A 22467-nucleotide genomic window follows, 5' to 3' on the forward strand; every position below is an offset into this window, starting at 1 on the left:
TGGACAATCACATTTAAATCTGGGACTCAGGTGACGATATGAATTTGTGTTAGGTGACAAGATGTAGATCCATATTTTATCCCAGGAAGCCTTACACCCAGAGTGATAGTATTTCAGAACCAGGTGTGAAGCATGATTTCATCCTCAAAAGGACCACAAAAGTTCTATCATGAGAGCATCCACTGGAAGAATATTTGCCCCTCTGTATGTGGGAACGACAGACTCTGTGAGGAACAGCTCCTCCAATCTCAGATTCTGTCTCTCCCAATGTCGTTGCTTCTGCAGAGACAGAATCTGTGATTGGAGGAACAGCTTTGTCACCCATTTTGAGGAAGGAAGCTGGCTGACATGCTGCCTGAGTCAGTGCTGTGTGGAGGAGCCGTGTCTCTCTGGGACAGAACTGAAGGATTTCATAGCAGTGGGAGTCTCGTCATGATCCAACCATCGCAGACGTGTAGAGCTTTCCCCATTCTGCTGAGCAAGATTTCATTATTTTTATATATCCCAGGAGGTGGGGTGCACAGCTCAGGAATTGGAGTAATCGGCGATTGTGAACTTACTCACAAATCACATCTGTCAAATTAGAAGTTGAGATCCAGGTTTCATTCTTCACTGCTGTTATTTGCAGTTGAACGCTCACGGACAATATACAGAACCCCCGGTCTGAGCTGATCTCAGTGGGTGGAGTGAGGTTATCGAGGGGTTTTGAATGTAAATCCACACAATGAAGATCAGAATCGGGTGAGTTTTTCCTGCTCCACCGTCTGATCCAATAAACACTCGGCACCTGTTCAGTTACCTTGAGTCAAATAGTTTGAATTCTCATTTTGGAAATGGAGTAAGGGGGTTTTCCTTTTTAAATAAATTAACAAAAACATCTTATTTACAGATTCCAATTTAAAAGATTTAATATGTACACAGTCTTTGATATTTGTGCTATCTTATCCACAAAAATAAGTAAACTCAAAAAATATTCAACACAAATACAGACGGTAATGTGATTACGTGACTACATCACTTAATAAAGGTGTCAGAGTGGAAAAGGAGATCCTGGAAACCTAAATTTAACTCCTGAAAATCAGGTTAGCACACAGGGCTAAATCGCTGGCTTTTAAAACAGACCACAGCAGGCCAAGCAGCACGGTTCAATTCCCGTACCAGCCTCCCCGAACAGGCGCGGTATGTGGCGACTAGGGGCTTTTCACAGTAACTTCATTTGAAGTCTACTTGTGACAAAAAGCGATTTTCATTTCATTGAGCATCTCGCGAGAAAATCTGAAGAAAAGCCATTGAAAAAAATATATTTTAAACTCTGCAGTCAGATCTTTCAGACACTGAATTGTAGATTATGCACCAAAGATTGATTCAGAATTGAAGCAAAAGTTCAGAAATTTATTCTAAACATGTTTCTATTGAGAGTTCCTGGATTAAGGGGAAAGATCACAGATGGTGCTTTTAAAAATAGACACTAGCCCCAAAAATACATGCAATTTTCAGCGTATTAAGTTTCAGCAGTTATGAGGTTAATATCAGCAGAAAATATTGTCAGACGATCAAAACTAAACAACAGCAAAAACAGCAGAATCCAACCCCTGCAGTCATTGATGAACTTGCTGATGTCTCTGGAGGCATCGTGACTGAGTGAATCCCTTCCCACACACACAGCAGTTGAATGGTCTCTCAGTGTGAGTGCGTTGGTGTGCCAGCAAGTTGAAAGACTTTGCGAATCCCTTCCCACACACTGTGCAGGTAAACGGTTTCTCCCCAGTGTGAACGCGCTGGTGAGCAGTGAGGTTGGACGACCGATTGAATCCTTTCCCACACACGGAGCATGTGAATGGTCTCTCCGCAGTGTGAATGCGTTGGTGAGCAGTGAGGTTGGATGACTGCCTGAAACTCTTTCCACAGGAGGTGCAGCTGAATGGTTTCTCTTCATTGTGAATTCGCTGGTGTCTCAGAAGGGTGGGTAAAACTGTGAATCCCTTTGCACACACAAAGCAAGTAAACCATCTTTCCCCAGTATGGAGCCGCTGGTGTGCAATGAGGGAGCATGCCTGTCTGAAACTCTTTCCACAGGAAGTGCAGCTGAATGGTTTCTCCTTAATGTGAACACGCTGGTGTGACAGTAAGTGGGATGATCCAGTGAATCCCTTCCCACACACAGAGCAGGTGAACGGCCTCTCACCTCTATGAACACGCTGGTGCGACAGCAGGTGAAAAGACTGAGTGAATCCCTTCCCACACTCGGAGCAGATGAACGGCTTCTCCCCAGTGTGAGTGCGTTGATGTACAGTGAGTGCTGAAGAATGCCTGAACCTCTTTCCACAGGAGGTGCAGATGAATAGCTTTTCCTCAGTGTGAATCCGCTGGTGAGACCAAAGGCCAGATGACTGAATGAAACCCTCCCCACACACAGAGCAGGTGAATGGCCTCTCCCCAGTGTGACTGCGCTGATGGTTTTCCAGCAGGGAAGGATAACTGAATCCCTTCCCACAGTCCTCACATTTCCATGGTTTCTCCATGGTGCCAGTGTCCTTGTGTCTCTCCAAGTTGGAAGATCAGTTGAAGTCTTCTCCACATACAGGACATGTGTACAGTCTCTCCTCGCTGTGAATGGTGTGATATTTCTTCAGGCTGTGTAAATGATTAGAGCTCTTTCCTCAGTCAATTCACTGGAACACTCTCACTCGGGTGTGTTTGTCTCGATATCTTTCCAGTCTCACTGATGTTTAACATTTGTTTCTCACAGACAGAAGAGACAAACATTTCTCCTTCAACATTCAAAGTCTGAGGATTTTCAGGTCCTGATGAATTGATTGACTGTCAGATGACATTTGGTTTCAGTCTCACATCTGTAAACCCTCCACTTCCAATATCCTGTAAAAGGAGTTTACAAAAGCCATCAGTCAGTCTAGGATAGAAATTCTGAACAGACAATTCTAGTTTCTCTGGAACATTTTTCCCTCTCTTGTTCCCCCAAAGCTGTAAATCCCCGACCCACACACTCTCCCTCCTCCTTGGGCTGAAATCCAAACCCATCTCACCATCTGCACCATTTCTTTCCTCCACTCCCAGTTTTCTCCCTCCCTCTCCTCAGTCTGGGTTCAGTTCTCCAGCTCCTGTCTGCAGACGGACAATAAAATCAATTATTTTCTTTGTCAATTATTCTTCTTGTCTACTGTGTACTCACTATGTATGTTCTCTTGGACACAGAAATATACTTTTGACTGTACTTTGTGACATGTGAGAATCAATCGATCAATCCATCAGCCGTGTGTATGATCAACAAGATGCATTGCAGTAACTCACCAAGGTTCCTTAGACAGCACCTTCCAAACCCACAACTACTACCATCTAGATTCTAGAAGGACATGAGCAACAGACACCGGGAAACCCATCACCTGGAGGTTCACCAAGTCATTCAGTGCCTTGATATTGAAATATATCACCGCTCCTTCACTGTCACTGGAGCAACATCTTGGAACTACCTCCCTGGCAGCACAGTGGGTGTACCTACACCTCATTGACAGCAGCGGTTCAAGAAGGCAACTCACCATCACCATCTGATGGGCAACTAGGAATGAGTAATAAATGCTGGCCTAGCCAGCGACGCCCACATCCCATAAAAATGTAATAAAAAATATATATCCGCTGCTCCTGTCCTTCTAGATGGTAGTGGCTGCATGCCTGAGTGTGTGTGTGTGTGTGTGTGTGTCAGTCAGTCTGCTCCTGTCCCTCTAGATGGTAGCGGCTACATGCCTGAGTGTGTGTGTGTGTGTGTGTGTGTCAGTCAGTCTGACCCTGTCCCTCTAGATGGTAGCGGCTACATGCCTGAGTGTGTGTGTCTGTGTGGGTGTGTCAGTCAGTCTGCTCCTGTCCTTCTAGATGGTAGTGGCTGCATGCCTGAGTGTGTGTGTCTGTGTGGGTGTGTCAGTCAGTCTGCTCCTGTCCCTCTAGATGGTAGTGGCTGCATGCCTGTGTGTCTGTGTGGGTGTGTCAGTCAGTCTGCTCCTGTCCTTCTAGATGGTAGTGGCTGCATGCCTGAGTGTGTGTGGGTGTGTCAGTCAGTCTGCGCCTGTCCCTCTAGATGGTAGCGGCTACATGCCTGAGTGTGTGTGTCTGTGTGGGTGTGTCAGTCAGTCTGCTCCTGTCCCTCTAGATGGTAGTGGCTACATGCCTGAGTGTGTGTCTGTGTGGGTGTGTCAGTCAGTGTGTGTGGGGGTGTCTGGTGTGTTCTTGATGTCAGGGTATCTGCTGATTCTGTTCTTCTAGATGGTCGTGGTCGTTGGTTTGGAAGGTGCTGTCTCAGGAGTCTTAGTGAGTTCCCGCAGTGCATCTTGTAGATTGTACATCCACTGCTACTACTGAGCGTCAGTGGTGGAGGGAGTGAATGTTTGTGGAAGGGGTGCCAACCAAGTATGCTGCCTTGTCCTGGATGGTGTTGAGCTTCTTGAGTGTTGTTGGAGCTGCACTCATCCAGGTAAGTGGTGAGCATTCCAACACACTCCTGACTTATACCTTGTCGATGGTGGGCAGGCTTTGGGGAGTCAGGAGGTGAGTTACTCGCCACTGAATTCCTATCTTCTGACCTGCTCTTGCAGCCACACTATTTATATGGCTAGTCCAGTTCAGTTTCAGGTCAATGGTCACCCACCCCCAGGATGTTGATAGTGGGGGATTCAGTGATGGTAATGCCATTGCATGTCAAGGCATGATGGTTAGATTGTCTCTGATTGGAGATGGCACTTGTGTGGCACACATTTACTCGGCACTAGTCAGCCCAAGCCTGTATATTTTGTCTGACATCCCAAAACATTTCATGGGAGATGCTATCATTTAACACTGGAAGGATTTTATAGAGCAAATGTGACCAAAAACCTGGTCAAAGAAGTAGGAATTAAGGAGTATCCAAAGGAGGAAAATGAGGTGGAGGTATTTAGGGAAGGAATTCCAGAGTTTACTGACTCTCCTCACAGTGGAAACGTTTTCTTCCGATCTACCCGCAGAAACCTCTCATCATTTTGATCACCAGCAATAACTTTCCCTCTAACCTTCTCTGCTGTGAGGAAGGAAATCCCAACGTCTCCAGTCTGTCTACAAAACTGAAACCCCTCAACCTTGGTACCGTTCTGAAGAAGGAGCCGTGCTCCGAAAGCTCGTGTTTGAAACAAACCTGTTGGACTTTAACCTGGTGTTGTAAGACTTCTTACTGAGCATAATCAAAGATTACTCCCTTTGGGCAAGAGATACAAAGGTCTGAGATCACGTATTAACAGATCCAAAAACAGCTTCTTGAACGCTGTGATCACACTCCTAAATGACCCTCTTATGGACTGATCTGATCTCTCCACGAACTTCTCGACTGAGTAGTGCTGCACTCCGTATGCTTCACCCGATGTTTGTGTCTATGTATTTACATTGTGTATCTGTTGTATATCCTCTGTTTTTCAACTAAGGAATGATCTGTCTGGATTGTACGCAGAACAAGGGGTTGGATTCTCCGATCCCTGACACCGAAATCGCGTTCGGCGACAGGGAGGAGAATCTCTTTTGACGCCGAATTCGGGGTCGGCACCGGTTTTCTGATGCTCTGCCCCTGAAAATCGGTGTATTCTCGGAGTATGCCGCATGGCCTGAGGCCATTGCCTGAGGACCGCCCCGCGATGCTCCGTCTCCGACTGGCCGAGTTCCCAACAACGTCGGATTCTCATGGTTCCAGCCGCTCGGGAACCTTGCATCCTATTCAGTCAGGGGAGGGCCGATCTGCGGGCAGGGGGGGCTTCAATTGGGATTGGGAGCCCTGGGGGGGGGGGGGGGGGGGGGGTCTGCAGCATGCGAGCAGCCAAAGTGGATACTACTTTTGCGGTCCGGGTCCGCGGGCATAGTCTGCCTTGAAGCACGGCGAGGCCGCTGCTGGCCTCACCCTGCGCATGCGTGGCCACAGATCTTGCAATCCTCCAGGCCGTATCAAAAACTAGAGATGGGACCTATACGCTGCCAGCCCCCAGCCCCCCTCCCCCGGAGCAGGGAATCGGTGGCTGTTTTGTGCCAATTTTCCTGGCGTAAAACGCCAACACTTGCACACTGGTGTGGGAACTTGGTCCAGCCCAATACTTATCATTGTACCTCAATGAAAATTAATTTATGTTCCCCTTCGTTCTGGTTTATAATTGAGGGCCTGCACATTTGGGTTTCTGTATAATTTTCATCCCATCCATCCAATCTTCACATCATAGCAAACAAAAATCACTATTCACTAATTGGGATGATGAATGGCGTGTTTATTACCCGGCATTCCCCGAGGTGGTGAATCTCCCCGATCGACACCGCAGGACAGCAGTGCGCAGGCGCATTGCGTGGGAGTAGTTAGAGCATTCGCAGTGTGTGATGGCGCCTGGGAAAGAGACGCTTCTTTGTCTCCTGGGCAGCGGGTAAGGATGTGGAAATCCGAACGAAGCGATAGAGCCAGCTCTGGAGGGAGAGAATTTTTAAACACCGCGTGAAGGTCCTAAACCAGGAATACGTACCTGTAGGTCCTGCATTTCCAGCTTCGGGTCTTTTTCCCGATAACAGGCCCAGTTTAACGGCCGCCATCTTGATTCAGATGGAGCAATGCGCATGCGCGGTGACGTCATTAATGGGCGGGGCTTCATGGTCTATTCCAGGCCAGGTCCTAGTGCCCAAGGCAACTAAAACCGAGGCTGCAGTGTCCCTCAGCTTGATTCATTTATTTGTTAAGTTAAAAGGATGGTCTCTTTCCTAATGTTCCCAACTAAAGGGCTGGTTTCCGCAGGAGATGGCTGACGTTTCAGGGACAGTAAATTAATATTGGGCAGAGGTATATCTAATGTAGCGGCATGGTCGCACAGTTACTTCACATCGCCAGGGACCTGGGTTTGATTCCCACATGGGTAACTGTCTGTGCGGAGTCTGCACGTTCTCCCCGTGTCTGCGTGGTTTCCTCCCGGTGCTCCGGTTTCCGCCCACAAGTCCCGAAACATGTGCTGTTAGGTAATCTGGGCATTCAGAATTCTCCCTGTGTACCCAAACAGGCGCCGGAATGTGGCGACTAGCGGCTTTTCACAGTAACTTCATTGCAGTGTTAATGTGAGCCTACTTGTGACAATAAAAAAGAATATGAAATGAAAAAATTAAATGAAAATGGCTTATTGTCACGAGTAGGCTTCAATGAAGTTACTGTGAAAAGTCTCTAGTCGCCACATTCCGGCGCCTGTCCGGGGAGGCTGGTACGGGAACCTCACCACAGAGTCACTCATGGAAACACTGAAGGTTAGTCTTTGGATTTCTCTGCCACGGGGAGCAGCGAAGTCTGGGGGTCATTGATTATATTCAAACACAGGTTCGACAGATATTTGATGGAAAATGGAGTTCAGGGTTATGGAGTTCAGGCAGGAAAATAGAGAGAAAGCTGAGATGAGGAGGGACTTCTTCACTCAAGGATGTGGTGAAGCTTTGGAATTCTCTATCCCAGAAGAATGTGGAGCCTGAGTCATCAAGTATGTTCAAGACAAATATTGATAGGTTTCTAGATATTGAAGATATTGAGGGATATGGGGATCGTGTGGGAAAATGGTGCTGAGGTAGATCGGCCAAGGATCTCATTGAATGGTTGAGCAGATTCGGTGGGCCGAATGGCCTACTCTTGCACCTATTATAATCTCTGTGTCCTGGTTAGGAAGCAGTGAGTTGAGCTTGGATCTGTCAATCAACATGAATCAGCACCTTCAGGAGAATTGGGAGGGTGAATATTAGATACAGCAGAGTGAGAATGGAGGGAGATTCTGCACGATGGAGATTTACGAGAGAGGAAATAATGTTCCATAGGAACTAGAATTGTCTGTTCTGAATTTTTATCCTGTACTAACAATAATGACTTTTGTTAATTGTTTTTAAAGGATATTCGAAGAGGAGGAATTATAGACAGAATCTCAAACATCACGTCTCGATGTGACAAACTCACTTGATTCCTTCTGATCTGAATATCATCGGGCTCTGAATATCATCGGCGAGAAGGAGATTTTAAACGTGAGTGTAACTGGAAATGCACCGAGACCCACACAACACACACCCGAGTGAGAGTGTTCCAGTGAATTGATTATGGAAAGAGCTTCAACCAGATATACACCCTGAAAAAACATCACAACATTCACAGTGAGAGACAGTGAACATGTTCTTTGTGAAGACAAGTGAGAGACACGAGGAAACCCAAAACATGGAGAAACCATGGAAATGTGGGAAGGGATTCAGAGTCCCATCTAAGCTGAAGATTCATCAACGCATTCACACTGGGGAGAGGCCGTTCACATGCTCTAAGTGTGGGAAAGGATTCACTCAGTTATCTAATCTTCAGGATCAGCCGCTCTTGTTGGGTCTTCCAGCCCTGCCCCCTTTTCCTATTGGTCCAAACCCACCGTCAATCAGTCCCCGGGCATTGTGAGCTGGAGCAAACTCTTCACCATCATTGTCAGCTCTCTGGTTTGCAGCTGCAGAGCTTCTCCCTCCCTCCCGGGAACAGGCCCAGGTTAACGGGCACTATCCTGCTTCACACACTGGAGGGTGGTTCACATCACAGGACGGGGTGGGGGGATAATAAATAAGAGCTGACACTTTGCACTCAAATCAATGAGAAATCTGGCAAGGAAGGAAACCCTGGCAGGTGGGCGGGGAGGATTCACAAACACCCGCTGGAGGCCCCAAACCCCTAATAAGACCCATTGATTTTATTGTCAGACTGCAGACAGGAGCTGGAGAACTGGACCCAGGCAGAGGAGAGGGAGGGAGAAAACTGGGAGTGGAGGAAAGAAATGGTGCAGATGGTGAGATGGGTTTGGATTTCAGCCCAGGGAGAGGAAGAGTGTGTGGGACGGGGATTTACAGCTTTGGGGGAACAAGAGAGGAAAAAATGTTCCAGAGAAACTAGAATTGCCTGATCAGAATTTCTATCCTGGATTGACAGTGATGGCTTTTGTAAACTCCTTTTACAGGGGATTAGAATTGGAGAATTTGCACATAACAAACTGTCTCTGCGATTTCTATCCTGCATTGATAGTGATGACTTTTGTAACATGAGAGATTACAGCTCTCAGGAAAGATTAAATGGAGAGGGGCGATGTGAGAGAGTGAACATCAACAACCAACAAGTCATAAATACAAGATAGTTATGAAGACAAAATTATTTATTTATGATTCAGAATGTGCAACTCATTACCGTGCAAAGCAGTTGAGGAAAGTGCTGAGATGTTTTCAAAAGGAACGCGACAAGCACATGAGAGAAAATGGAATCGAAAATCAGCTGAAAGGTTGAAATGAGATAGGTGTGACAGTCGGACATGTGTGCCGAGTATTGACAGCAGCAGAATCTGTGATAGAATGGCCTGTTTGTGTCTTATACATACACAGTATTTCAATGTAATCTTTTTTCATTTTCAATGTAATCTCCGGGGCTGGTTTAGACTACTGGGCTAAATCACTGGCTTTTAAAGCAGGCCAAGGCTGGCCAGCAGCACGGTTCAATTCCCGTACCAGCCTCTCCGAACATGCGCTGGAATGTGGCGGTTAGGGGCTTTTCACAGTAACTTCATTGAAGCCTACATGTGACAATAAGAGATTTTCATTGCATTTTTCATTTCATTTTTACAGAATATTTGCAGATGCAAACATCATGTCGAGATCTGACAGAGTCACTTGATTCATCAGGACCGGCCTTTCAACGTGGAAGGAGAAATGTTTGTCTGTTTTGTCTTTAGGAAAAAATTTCAAAAATCACTGTGATTGGAAAAGCACCGAGACACAGACATCGAAGTAATTTTCCAGTCAGCTGGAACTGAGCTTTTTTTAAAAAAAATTTTTTTTATTCAAATTCTCACAAAATATCAATAACAGAAAATACTAAGAACAGAAAGACCAACCCCCCCCCCCCCCCCCCATACAAAAAAGAAGCAATAAATTAACGGGAACTGAGCTTTAACCAATCACAAAGCATGAAATTAAATTGCAGCATTTACATCAGGGAGACACCGTACTCAGGCTTCAACTGATGATCCAAGTTGGAGAGACATAAGGACATTCGCAACAAAGGAGTGAAGAAGCAGCAATAGGACATTCAGCCCCGTGAGCCTGTTCCACCATTTAATAACATCACGGCTGATCTGATAGTGACCTCAAATCTGCATCCCACCTGCACCTGATAACATGTCGATAACTACCAAGAAACCGTGGATATGTGGGCACTGTGGGATGGGATTCAATTACCCATCTGAATTGGAAACTCATCGACGTATTCACATTGGGGAAAGGCCATTCACTTGCTCCGTGTGTGGGAAGGGATTCACTCGGTCATCAGACCTCCTGAGACACCAACTTGTTCATACTGATCAGAGACCGTTTAAATGTGCTGACTGTGAGAAGAGCTTTAAACGCAGAAAGGATTTACTGATACATCAACGCACTCACACTGGGGAGAGGCCATTCACCTGTTCCGTGTGTGGGAAGGGATTCACTCAGTCATCAGACCTCCTGACACACCAACTTGTTCATACTGACCAGAGACCGTTTAAATGTGCTGACTGTGGAAAGAGCTTTAAAAGCAGAAAGGATTTACTGTTACATCAACGCACTCACACTGGGGAGAAGCCATTCACCTGTTTGGAATGTGGGAAGGGATTTAATGATATGTCAAACCTCCGGGCTCACCGTCAGGTTCACTCTGACCAGAGACCATTTAAATGTGCTGACTGTGGAAAGAGCTTTAAACGCAGAAAGGATTTACTGACACATCAACGCATTCACACTGGGGAGAGGCCATTCACCTGCTCCGTGTGTGGGAAGGGATTCACTCAGTCATCAGACCTCTTGAGACACCAACTTGTTCATACTGATCAGAGACGTTTGAAATGTGCTGACAGTGAGAAGAGTTTTAAAAGCAGCAAGGATTTACTGACACATCAATGCATTCACACTGGAGAGAAGCCATTCACCTGCTCCGTGTGTGGGAAGGGATTCACTCGGTCATCATCCCTCCTGGAACACCAACTTGTTCATACTGATCAGAGACCGTTTAAATGTGCTGACTGTGAGAAGAGTTATAAAAGTAAAAAGAATTTACTGAGACATCAACACACTCACACTGGGGAGAGGCCATTCACCTGCTCCGTGTGTGGGAAGGGATTCACTCAGTCATCAATCCTCCTGAGACACCAACTTGTTCATTCTGATCAGAGACCTTTTAAATGTGCTGACTGTGAGAAGAGCTTTAAACGTGAAAAGAATTTACTGGTACACCAACGTACTCACACTGGGGAGAGGCCATTCACCTGCTCCGTGTGTGAAAAGAGATTCACGTGTTCATCCAAACTTCTGCAACACCAGCGAGTTCACACTGGGCAGAGGCCATACTCTTGCCCCGTGTGTGACAAGAAATTTACTCAGTCATCCCACCTGACCAAACACCGACTTGGTCACACTGATCAGAAACCTTTTAAATGTTCTGACTGTGAAAAAAGATTTAAAAGTAAACCAAATCTGCTGAAACACCGGCGAGTTCACACTGAAACAGAATCATAGAATTTACAGTGCAGAAGGAGGGCATTCGGCCCATCAATTGCGGCCCTTGGAAAGAGCACCTTACTTAAGCCCATACCTCCAACCTAACCCATCACCCCACCTATCCTTTTTGGACACAAAGGGCAATTTAGCATGGCCAATCCACCTGATCTACACATTTTTGGACTTGTGGGAAGAAACTGGAGCACCCGGAGGAAACCCATGCAGACATGGGGCGAACGTGCAGACTCCGCACAGACAGTGAGCCAAGCCGGGAATTCTGGGACCCTGGAACTTTGAAGCACCAGTGCTAACCAATGTGCTACCATGTGGTACTGGGGAGAGGCTGTTCAACTGCTCCGTATGTGCTTCAAGTTCACAGACAACAGCAGGGTTTGGATTCAGCTGTTGTTGCTGCTGTTAGTCACATCCGGGACTGAATGATGCCTGGACGTCTGTTTCCAGTGGGGCTCCACAGTTTTCCGGTATATATCAATGATTTAGACTGAAATGTATGCACCAGGATTATACAGAAGTTGCTGATGTGTTTTAGACAATGAGGGAGAAAGCCATGGACTGGGTCAGGTGGACAGAAAAGTGGTAAATGGAAATTTAGATAATGATAATAAGGTCACTTCAGGATAATGGACAAAACTGATTGGTGGGGAATCTACAAGTAATAATTTTAAAAAAAAAGTTGAGTACCCAATTATTATTATTTATTTTTCCAAGTAAGGGGCAATTCAGCCTGGCCAATCCACCTAACCTGCACATTTTTGGGTTGTGGGGGTGAAACCCATGCAGACACGTGAAGAATGTGCAAACTCCATACGGACAGTGAACCAGGACCGGGATTCAAACCCGGGTCCTCTGCGCTGTATTCCCATTGCTAACCACTGCTCCACGTGCTGCCCTAGCTACAAATAATTCTAATAACTTTATTGAACAGTTCTCAAATGGAAAGGCACTTGACCACATTAAAACTAAGGATCTGCAATAGACGTTTGATTGAGCAAGTCATATTGGGGACATTACAAACAGATCGCATTCATTGAAAAGTGATTAGAAAAAGAAGCAATGCTGAGCAAGGCTAGGAGAGTGGGCAAAGAAGTGGCAGATGGAATACAATATGGAAAAGTGTGAGGTTATGCACTTTGGAAGGAGAAATCGAGGCATAGACTATTTTCTAAATGGGAAAATGCTGAGGAAATCAGAAGCAGAAAGGGACTTGGGAGTCCTTGTTCAAGATTCTCTTCAGGTTAACGTGCAGGTGCACTGCAGCCTCACGGCGCCGAGGTCCCAGGTTCGATCCCAGCTCCGGGTGACTGTCTGTGTGGAGTTTGCACATTCTCCCCGTGTTTGGGTGGGTTTCGCCCCCACAACCCAAAGATGTGCAGGGTACGTGGATTGGCCAGGCTAAATTGCCCCTTAATTCGAAAAATGAATTGGGTTCTCTAAAAGAAAATGTTTTAATGTAAAAACAAAAGGTTAATGTGCAGGTTCGGTCGGCAGTTAGGAAGGCAAATGCAATGTATCCATGGCTAGAATACATGTGCTTCTGAGGCTACATAAGGCCCTTATCAGACCCCATTTGGAGTATTATGAGCAGTTTTGGGCTCCGTATCTAAGGAAGGATGTGTTGGCCTTGGAAAGGGTCCAGAGGAAGTTTACAAGAATGATCCCTGGAATGAAGAGCTTGTCATGTGAGGAACGGTTGAGGACTCTGGGTCTGTACTCGTTGGAGTTTAGAAGGATATGGGTGGATCTTATTAAGACTTGCAGGATACTGCGAGGCCTGGGTAGAGTGGACATGGAGAAGATGTTTCCACTTGTAGGGAAAACTAGAAGCAGAGGACACAATCTCAGACTAAATGGGCGATCCTTTAAAACAGAGTAAGAAGTCTTGCAACACCAAGTTAAAGTCCAACAGGTTTGTTTCGCCTCACTACCTTTAGCGGCACAGTTCCTTCCTCAGGTGATGAGGAGGAGTTTCTTCAGCCAGAGGATGGTGAATCTGTGGAACTCTTTGCCACAGAATGTCATGGAGGCCAAATCACTGAGTGTCTTTAAGGTAGAGATAGATAGGTTCTTGATTAAGAAGGGGATCAGGGGTTATGGGGAGAAGGCAGGTGAATGGAGATGAGAAAATATCAGCCATGATTGAATGGCGGAGCAAATTCGATGGGCCGAGTGGCCTAATTCTGCCCCTATATCTTATGATGTGAAGAAAAACATTCTGTGCTGCATGTGGGATCATGAATGCACTGCTCGAAAATGTGGTAGAGGCAGATTCAATTGATACCTTGAAAACAGAATTGGACAACTATCTGTTGCTATCAGATCAGCCATGACCTTATTAAATGGTGGAGCAGACTGGGCTGAATAGCCAACTCCAGCTCCTTGGCCATCTGTTCGTATCTTTTCAGAAGAAAAATTTCTGCAGAGTTCAGGGCCAATGACAGGGGATTGTGACTGTTGCAGAAGGTTGGCACAGATACAATTTGTTCAGTGCCTTTGTTTTGTGCTGTCACCTTTCTATGCCACTGTGTTACATAGAGCATAGAACAGTACAGCACAGAACAGGCCCTTCGGCCCTCGATGTGCCGAGCATTGTCCGAAACCAAGATCAAGATATCCCACTCCCTGTCATTCTGGTGTGATCCATGTGCCTCTCCAACAACCGCTTGGAAGTTCCTAAAGTGTCTGACTCCACTATCTCAGCAGGCAGTCCATTCCGCACTCTGACCACTCTCTGAGTAAAGAACCTACCTCGGATATCCCTCCTATATTTCGAGGGCAGCACGGTAGCATAGTTGTTAGCACAATTGCTTCACAGCTCCAGGGTCCCAGGTTCGATTCCCGGCTGGGTCACTGTCTATGTGGAGTCTGCACGTTCTCCCCGTGTGTGCGTGGGTTTCCTCCGGGTGCTCCGGTTTCCTCCCACAGTCCAAAGATGTGCAGGTTAGGTGGATTGGCTATGCTAAATTGCCATTAGTCTAAAATTGCCTTTAGTGTTGGGTGGGGTTACTGGGTTATGGGGATAGGGTGAGGGCGTGGGCTTGGGTAGGGTGCTGTTTCCAAGAGCCGGTGCAGACTCGATGAGCTGAATGGCCGCCTTCTGCGCTGTAAATTCTATATCTATATCTCCCACCCTGTATCTTATAGTTATGCCCCCCTGTAACAGCTACATCCACCCGAAGAAATAGTCTCTGAACGTCCACTCTATCTATCCCCCTCACCAACTTATAAACCTCTATTAAGTCGCCTCTCATCTGCCTCCGCTCCAAAGAGAAAAGCCCTAGCTTGCTCAACCTTTCCTCAGAAGACCTATCCTGCAAACCAGGCAGCATCCTGGTAAATCTCCTTTGCACCCTTTCCAATGCTTCAACATCCTTCCTATAATGAGGTGACCAGAACATAGAACATTACAGCGCACTACGGGCCCTTCGGCCCTCGATGTTGCTCCGACCTGTGAAACCATCTGAAGCCTATCTGACTTGCACTATTCCATTTTCGTCCATATGTCTATCCAGTGACCACTTAAATGCCCTTAAAGTTGGCGAGTCTACTACTGTTGCAGGCAGGGCGTTCCACACCCCTACTACTCTCCGAGTAAAGAAACTTCCTCTGACATCTGTCCTATATCTACTACCCCTCAATACTCCAAATGGGTTTCAACAGGATCATGTATAGTTGCAGCATAGTTGCGGCTCTTAAACTCAAGCCCCCCGTTAATAAATGCTAACACACTATAAGCTTTCTTCACGGCTCTATCCACTTGAGTGGCAACCTTCAGAGATCTGTGGACATGAACCCCAAAATCTCTCTGTTCCTCCACATTCCTCAGAACCCTGCCATTGATCCTGTAATCTGCATTCAAATTTCTCCGACCAAAATGAATCACCTCGCACGTATCAGTGTTATGAGGGAAATGCAGTGCACCAATGTAAGAGAAGCAAATTGCTCCCTTGATATGGATTGGATTTGTTTATTGTCACGTGCACCGAGGTACAGTGAAAATTATTATTCTGCGAGCAGCTCAAACAGATCATTTTGTACATGAAAAGAAATTAAACTAAAAAGAAAATACATAATAGGGCAACACAAGGTACACAATGTTGATATATAGACAAAGGCATTGAGTGAAGCATACTACTACATTGAGTGTAGTATTAATCAGGTCCGTCCATAAGAGGGTTGTTCAGGAGTCTGGTAATAGTGGGGAAGAAGCTGTTTTGAATCTGATCGTCCGTGTTCTCAGACTTTTGTATCTCCTGCCCGATGGAAGAAGTTGGAAGAGTGAGTAAGCTGGGTGGGAGGGGTCTTTAATTATGATGCCCGCTTTCCCCAGGCAGCGGGAGGTGTAGATAGAGTCAATGGATGTGAGGCAGGTTTGTGGGATGGACTAGGCTGCGTTCACTACTCTCTGAAGTTTCTTGTGGTCTTGGGCCGAGCAGTTGCCAAACCAGGCTGTGATGCAGCCAGATAGGATGCTTTCGATGGTGTATCTGTAAAAGCTGGTAAGAGTCAGTGTGGACATGCCAAATTTCCTTGTTTCCTGAAGAAGTATAGGTGCTGTTGTGCTTTCTTGGTTGTAGCGTTGATGTGCGTGGCCAGGACAGATATTTGGTGATGGACACCCTGTGCCCCAGTGCAGGAGAGGCTGGTGTGAGCTGAACATACATGGCTGGCTAAAGACTAAGGCAGATGTCAAGAGCCTTGGAAAGAAAACAGGTCTGGAGGGAGTGGGTCAAAAAACCTGGGGAGTTGCATTTTGCATGAATCGTGAGTGTGACCCAGTCACAATTATGAACAGTAAACAAACCTATCACTGGTTTGATGAGATGATTTACCGTGTCCCAGGTGTTGTAAATACTGTACATACTGTAGATCAGCCTGCTTGCTGCCCATGTCTAAGTCATATCTTATCAGAATAATGTGCTTCTGTATTAAATAAAGTATCCAACCTCTCATTGTGCTTCATGCCCAGCATCTTGACTAACTGTGAATCTTCTGTTTTGCTGACTGGGAAAAAGAATCTTCCTGTTTACTAATTGCTCTATGGCGGTTGTGTTACCCAGAATCCCCCGTGCTCCAGAAAGTTCCCCATCAGTGAGTGAACGAGGCCAGTGCGCAGGTGCAGTGTGGGTGTGTGCTCTGAGCATGCTCAGTGTCAGTCATGGTGAGAGAGTGAGGAGGAGTTGGGTTGAACACAACAGTGAGCTGTACCCCTGTGAGACGGGCGTCTCCCAGTCTCTGTTTGACTCTCCTGCAGCTTCCTGACATGGTTGAGTTGGACAAGGAACTCTCATCATTTGAGCTGGAAAAGGCCATTGATTGCTGAGCAAGCAGAAATGTGCCCAGCAAGGATGGAATTCCAGCTGAACTGCTCACACACACAAAGTCCCATCGACTGTCACACCTTCCTGCCCTCCCCTTTTGGGCTGTGAGACTGGTCCATGGAACATGTGTGATGCAATAAAAACAGCAGTGACAGAGGAGACAGCATCAACTACAGGGACATCTCACTCCTTAGAGTCAGGGGAGACCTTCACTTGGGTGATGTTTAAAAGATTCATCTACTTGCAGTCTGAGTTTATCCAGAATCACAGTGCGGTTTCTGTGCTGACAGATCTACAGTGAACATGATCTTCTCCACACACCAGCTACAAGGGAAGAGAACAATTGGGATTTGATCTGAAGTGTCAGTGCTGAGAAAGTGAAATGTTCTAATTACTGAGTGAAAGTAAACCTTTCAGTGTGAATCACAATTTACTGGACAATTGGAAAAGGCACCAAAATGTTTCAATCTCTGAAGATAAACTTCAGCCTTGAAGTTATGTTTCGGAGCTCACAAGCTGTGGGAATCTTTGTGAATGTTTCCTCTTCCCTTTTGTAAACAAGCAGAGTAGTTAACCCTTTCCCCAGACAGCACGGCAATGATTTGAAATAAAGATTTTGACTTTTAAAGATTTGGCTTTATCCCATTTGTTGGGGTCATATTTCCAGCTGTGTGAATCATCGCGGGCGGGATGGAAATTTGCCGATATTATTTTTTATAATCCTAATCTTAATTGTCACAAGTAGTCTTACATTAACACTGCAATGAAGTTACTGTGAAAAGCCCCCAGTCAGCACATTCCGGAGCCTGTTCAGGTACACAGAGGGAGAATTCAGAATTGTGATGTGAGAGTACCTTTAAAAAATGGGTGTTTATCAAATAGCTGTAGTGAATGTAACTTTAAGAAATGGATGTTTATCAAAGAGCTGCAGGGAAGGCAGACAGCCCAACTTCACCCACACTCTGATATCACTGCAGCTGTTTTGAGTTTGCACATTATCCCCGTGTCTGTGTGGGTTCCCTCCAGGTGCTCCAGTTTTCTCCCACCGTCGAAAGATGTGTAGATTTGGTGGATTGCCAATGCTAAATTGCCCCTTAGTTACCAAAGGTGAAGTGGTGTCACGGGGAAATGTCAGTGGAACTGCGCCTTGGTGGGGTGGCTCTTTTGTCGGGTTCGTGTGTGCAAACTTGATGGGCTGAATGGTCTCCTTCTGCACTGCAGGGATTCTATGATGCTATTGAATTAATCTCGCATTTTCTGTTTTTACTCTATGTGACATACCTTTTTAATCCACTAATTATATTTATTGAACCACTGTACCACCAACTGCCAGGAGCAGTGTGTTGCTGTTTCAGCTATTCCAGCCTTGGGTGACTGTGTGGAGTTTGCACAATCTCCCCGTGTCTGTGTGGGTTCCCATCGGGTGCTTCAGTTTTCTCCCACCATCCAAATATGTGCAGGTTAAGTGGATTGACCACGCTAAATTGCCACTTTATATTATAGTAATCTTTACTGTCACAAGACGGCTTACATTAACACTGCAATGAAGTTACTGTGGAAAGCCCCGAGTCGCCACATTCCGGCACCTGTTCGGATACACAGAGGGAGAATTCAGAATGTTCAAATTACCTAACAGCACGTCTTTCCGGACTTGTGGGAGGAAACTGGAGCACCCGGAGGAAACCCACACAGACGCAGGGAGAATGTGCAGACCCCACACAAACGGTGACCCAAGCTGGGAATTGAACCTGGGACCCTGGAGCTGTGAAGCAATGGTGCTAACCACTGTGCTACCAAAAATGTTTAGGTGGGGTTACTGGGATAGGGTGGAGGCATGGGCTTAAGTAGGGTGCTCTTTCCAACGGCCGGTGCAGGCTCGATGGGCCGAATGGCCTCCTTCTGCACTGTAAATTCTATGATTCTGTAGGATTTTCTCTCTCTGTCTCTTCCGATGGGTCTGTCTGGTGGTATTTCCCTGACATCAGCAATGTTGCTTCACTGTGCTAACCACTGTTTATCTCTTGTATTTCACAACTGTGACAGGGCAAGGACCTGATTCAAGGGATTCAAACATGGGAGTTCTGGGAAAGATGGGCAAGGATTTGGGAGGTGGCAACATGTTCAAAGAGTTTTGAGGGAAGAGGGAGGTTGAAGATGGGGCAGTAATTTGTAAGGATGGCAGGGTCAAGGTTTGTTTTATTGCGGAGGGGGTGATGATGGCAGATTTGAAGGACAGAGGGACAGTACCTGAAGAGAGAGAAATGTTGACAATATCCATGGACACAGGGTAGTTGGCTGATCAGTAGCTCAGTGGGAATAGGGTCGATGGAGCAGGAGCTGGGTCTCCTGGACAAGATGAGCTCTGAGAGGGCATGAGGGGAGATGGGAGAGAAACTAGAGAAAGATGTGGGTTCAGGGCTCGGGCAAGGATGACATTTATAGACAGTTTGGTCTGGTGGGCTCGTGGAAGGGAGGGAAGCAGCTGATCGGATTGACTCAATCTCAGTCACAAAGAAGCTCCACAAGCTCCTCTCACTTCTTGTTGGAGGTGAGGATGGAAGAGACAGGGGAGAGCGAGAGAACTTCAAAAAGGAACTAACTTGTGTCAGAGATATTAAAAAGTTTCAACACACTGCGTATTTCACACAAATCTAATTTATTTGACTTTTAGCCAGAATATTAGCCCCTGTACATGGGCTGAAGTCTGTTATCAGCAGAAAGAGACCCAAATGAACATGGTTCAGTCCTGAATGTGAGGAACATCAAAACCCAATTGCAGCCCTTACTTGTGGCCTTGTTGGTGTCTCAGTAGGGAGGATGAGGCGGTGAATCCCTTCCCACACTTGGAGCAGGTGAATGGCCTCTCCCCAGTGTGGGTTCGCTGATGTATAGTGAGCTGAATTGATTGTGTGAACCCAGTCCCGCAGTGAGAGCACCTATACGGTCTCTCGTCAGTGTGAACACGTTGATGGCGTGTCAGATTTCCAGACGTTTTATAGCTATTCCCGCAGTCTGGACATTGAAACGGTCTCTCATCAGTGTGAACTCGCTGGTGACTCAGCAGGTCGGATGAAATAGTAAATCCCTTCCCACACTCTGAGCAGGCGAGTGGTTTCTCCCTGGAGTGATCTTGCTGGTGCTTCTGCAGGGTGGATGAATCACTGAATCCCTTCCCACACTTGGAGCAGGTGAATGGCGTCTCCCCGATGTGAATTCGCTGGTGTCTCAGCAGGTGGGATGAACGAGTGAATTCCTTCCCACAATCTGAGCAGGTGAACGGTCTCTCTCCAGTGTGAATTCGCTGGTGTGTGGACAGAGTGGATGATTGGGTGAATCTCTTCCCACACGTGGAGCAGGCGAACGGTCTCTCCCCAGTGTGAATTCGCTGGTGATTTTGCAGAGCCGATGAAACAATGAATCCCTTCCCACACCTGGAGCAGGTGAATGGTCTCTCTCCAGTGTGACTACGTCGATGGGCTTCCAGCTTGGATGGGGAAATGAATCCTTTCCCACAGTCCGCACATTTCCGTGGTTTCCCCTCAGTGTGACTGCATTTGTGGCCTGTGAGGCCTGATGATAGAGCGAATCCTCGTCCACACACACAAATCAAGTAAGGTTTCTCCCCACTGTCAATGATGCTTGTTCCTTCCATGTTCAAAATCCGCTGATATTCAGGATATGATAAATTGAGGACTCTGTCATATCCTGACGTGATGCTTGGTTTGAGTTTCTGGTCTTTGAAGCCTCCCCTTCGAACACCCTGTGAAACTGATTTAAAAACAGAAAATAGGGAATGAGAGAGACCCCACAAAAACACAAAGGCAGGTTGTGAAATTGCTGAATGATTCTGGTCATTTGTGGGGCCGGCACTGGGACAAAGTGACCATGAAAACTGCTGGATTGTTATAAACACCCTACTGGCCTCTTTGGGAGGAGAAAGAGGTGAAGAGGGATTTTGTATGTCTACAAGACATATTAAGACAGTAGTTGGCAAAGTATATTCGACCTTGAGCTTCAGAAACTGAAATATTGATGCTGAAACTATGCTTCTGGTGGCAAAGTGGTTAGCACTGCTGCCTCACAGCTCCATGGTCCCGGGTTCAATTCGAGTCTCGTGTGACTATGTCTGGAGTTTGCACTTTCTCCCCGTGTCTGCACGGGTTTCCTCCCACAGTCCCAAGATGTGGAGGTTAGGTGGATTGACCATGCTAAATTGTCCCTTAGTGTCCAAAGGTTAGTTGGGGTCACTGGGTTCCGGGGACAGGGTGGAGGCGTGGGCTGAAGTTGAAGGAGGGTGCTCTTTGCAAGGGCCAGTGCAGACCTGATGGGCTGAAATGCCTCCTTCAGCATTGTGAATTCTATGATTCTGCACTGTAGGAATTCTATGAAGCTCGGGTCACCATGCTTCAGGAAGGATGTGAAGTGGGCAGCACATTGGTGCAGAAAGTTAGCCCTGCTGCCTCACGGCGCCGAAGTCCCAGGTTCGATCCCAGCTCCAGGTCACTGTCCGTGTAAAGTTTGCACATTCTCCCTGTGTTTGTGTGGGTTTTGCACCCACAACCCAAAGATGTGCAGGGTAGGTAGATTGGCCACGCTAAATTGCCCCTTAATTGGAAAAAAATGAATTGGATACTCTAAAATTTAAAAAAAAGGAAGGAAGTGAAGGTTCTTGGAGAAGATGCAGAGGAGATTTACCAGAATGGTTCCAGCAAAGGATGTTGAGGAGAGATTTGATTCAGGGACTCAAGATTGTCAAGATTTCATTCAGGTGGGCAAATAAACTGTTTCCATTCACTGATCGTACAAGCAGTCGGAACACAGATTAAAAGTTTTGGGTAAAACCTGGATTGAACTATAAAAGATCCTGAGGGGTATTGACAGGGTCAATGTGGAGAGGATGTTTCCTCTTATGGGAGAATCTGGAACAAGGGGGACACTGTTGCAAAATAAGGGGCCCCCATTTCAGATGGAGAGGTGGATTTTTTATTCTCTTGAGGGTTGTAAGAATTTGGAACTCGTGTCCTTAAAAGGCAGTCATGATGTGGAGATGACAACGTTGGACTGGGGTGAGCACAGTTAGAAGTCTTGTAACAACAGGTTAAAGTTCAACAGGTTTGAAACAAACCTGTTGGACTTTAAACCTGGTGTTGTAAGACTTCTTAAAAGGCAGTGGAAGCAAAGTCCTTGAATATGTTTAAGGCAGAGCTGGATAGATTCTTGATGGGCAAGGGGGTGAAAGGTTATCGGGGTCGGCAGGAAAGTGGAGTGGAAATGAAAAAAAATGAAGTGAAAATCACTTATTGTCACGAGTAGGCTTCAATGAAGTTACTGTGAAAAGCCCCTAGGCGCCACATTCCGGCGCCTGTTCAGGGAGGCTGTTATAGGAATCGAACCATGCTGCTGGCCTGCCTTGGTCTGCTTTCAAAGCCAGCGATTTAGCCCTGTGCTAAACAGCCCCTCAGTTGAGGTTAGAATGTTGAGGTTATAAATTGAGGTTAGAATGAGATCAGCCGCAATCTTATTGAATGCTGATCAGGCTTGAGGGGCCGAGTGGCCTGTTCCT

At 46.5% G+C, this 22467-nt stretch overlaps 2 protein-coding genes and 1 long non-coding RNA gene across 3 annotated transcripts; 2 read left to right on the forward strand and 1 right to left on the reverse strand.

The window, feature by feature from the left end:
* Positions 1–886: 886 nt before the first annotated feature.
* Positions 887–6602, reverse strand: LOC119960977 (zinc finger protein 2 homolog). Its single transcript, XM_038788532.1, has 2 exons — positions 6528–6602; positions 887–2877 (listed from the first exon to the last, which is right to left on the reverse strand). The coding sequence occupies exon 2, from the start codon at positions 2520–2522 to the stop codon at positions 1599–1601; it is 924 nt and encodes a 307-aa protein (XP_038644460.1). The 5' UTR covers positions 2523–2877; positions 6528–6602; the 3' UTR covers positions 887–1598.
* Positions 6359–9902, forward strand: LOC119960986. Its single transcript, XR_005459559.1, has 2 exons — positions 6359–6529; positions 9661–9902. It is a non-coding gene; the product is annotated as an uncharacterized LOC119960986 (long non-coding RNA).
* A 790-nt stretch (positions 9903–10692) lies between these two features.
* On the forward strand, positions 10693–11666 carry LOC119960969 (gastrula zinc finger protein XlCGF71.1-like). The gene is made up of 2 exons (XM_038788519.1): positions 10693–10714; positions 10982–11666. The coding sequence occupies exons 1-2, from the start codon at positions 10693–10695 to the stop codon at positions 11581–11583; spliced, it is 624 nt and encodes a 207-aa protein (XP_038644447.1). The 3' UTR covers positions 11584–11666.
* The last annotated feature ends 10801 nt before the right edge of the window (positions 11667–22467 follow it).

This window comes from Scyliorhinus canicula, unplaced genomic scaffold, assembly GCF_902713615.1.
Source record: "Scyliorhinus canicula unplaced genomic scaffold, sScyCan1.1, whole genome shotgun sequence".
NCBI lineage: Eukaryota > Metazoa > Chordata > Chondrichthyes > Carcharhiniformes > Scyliorhinidae > Scyliorhinus > Scyliorhinus canicula.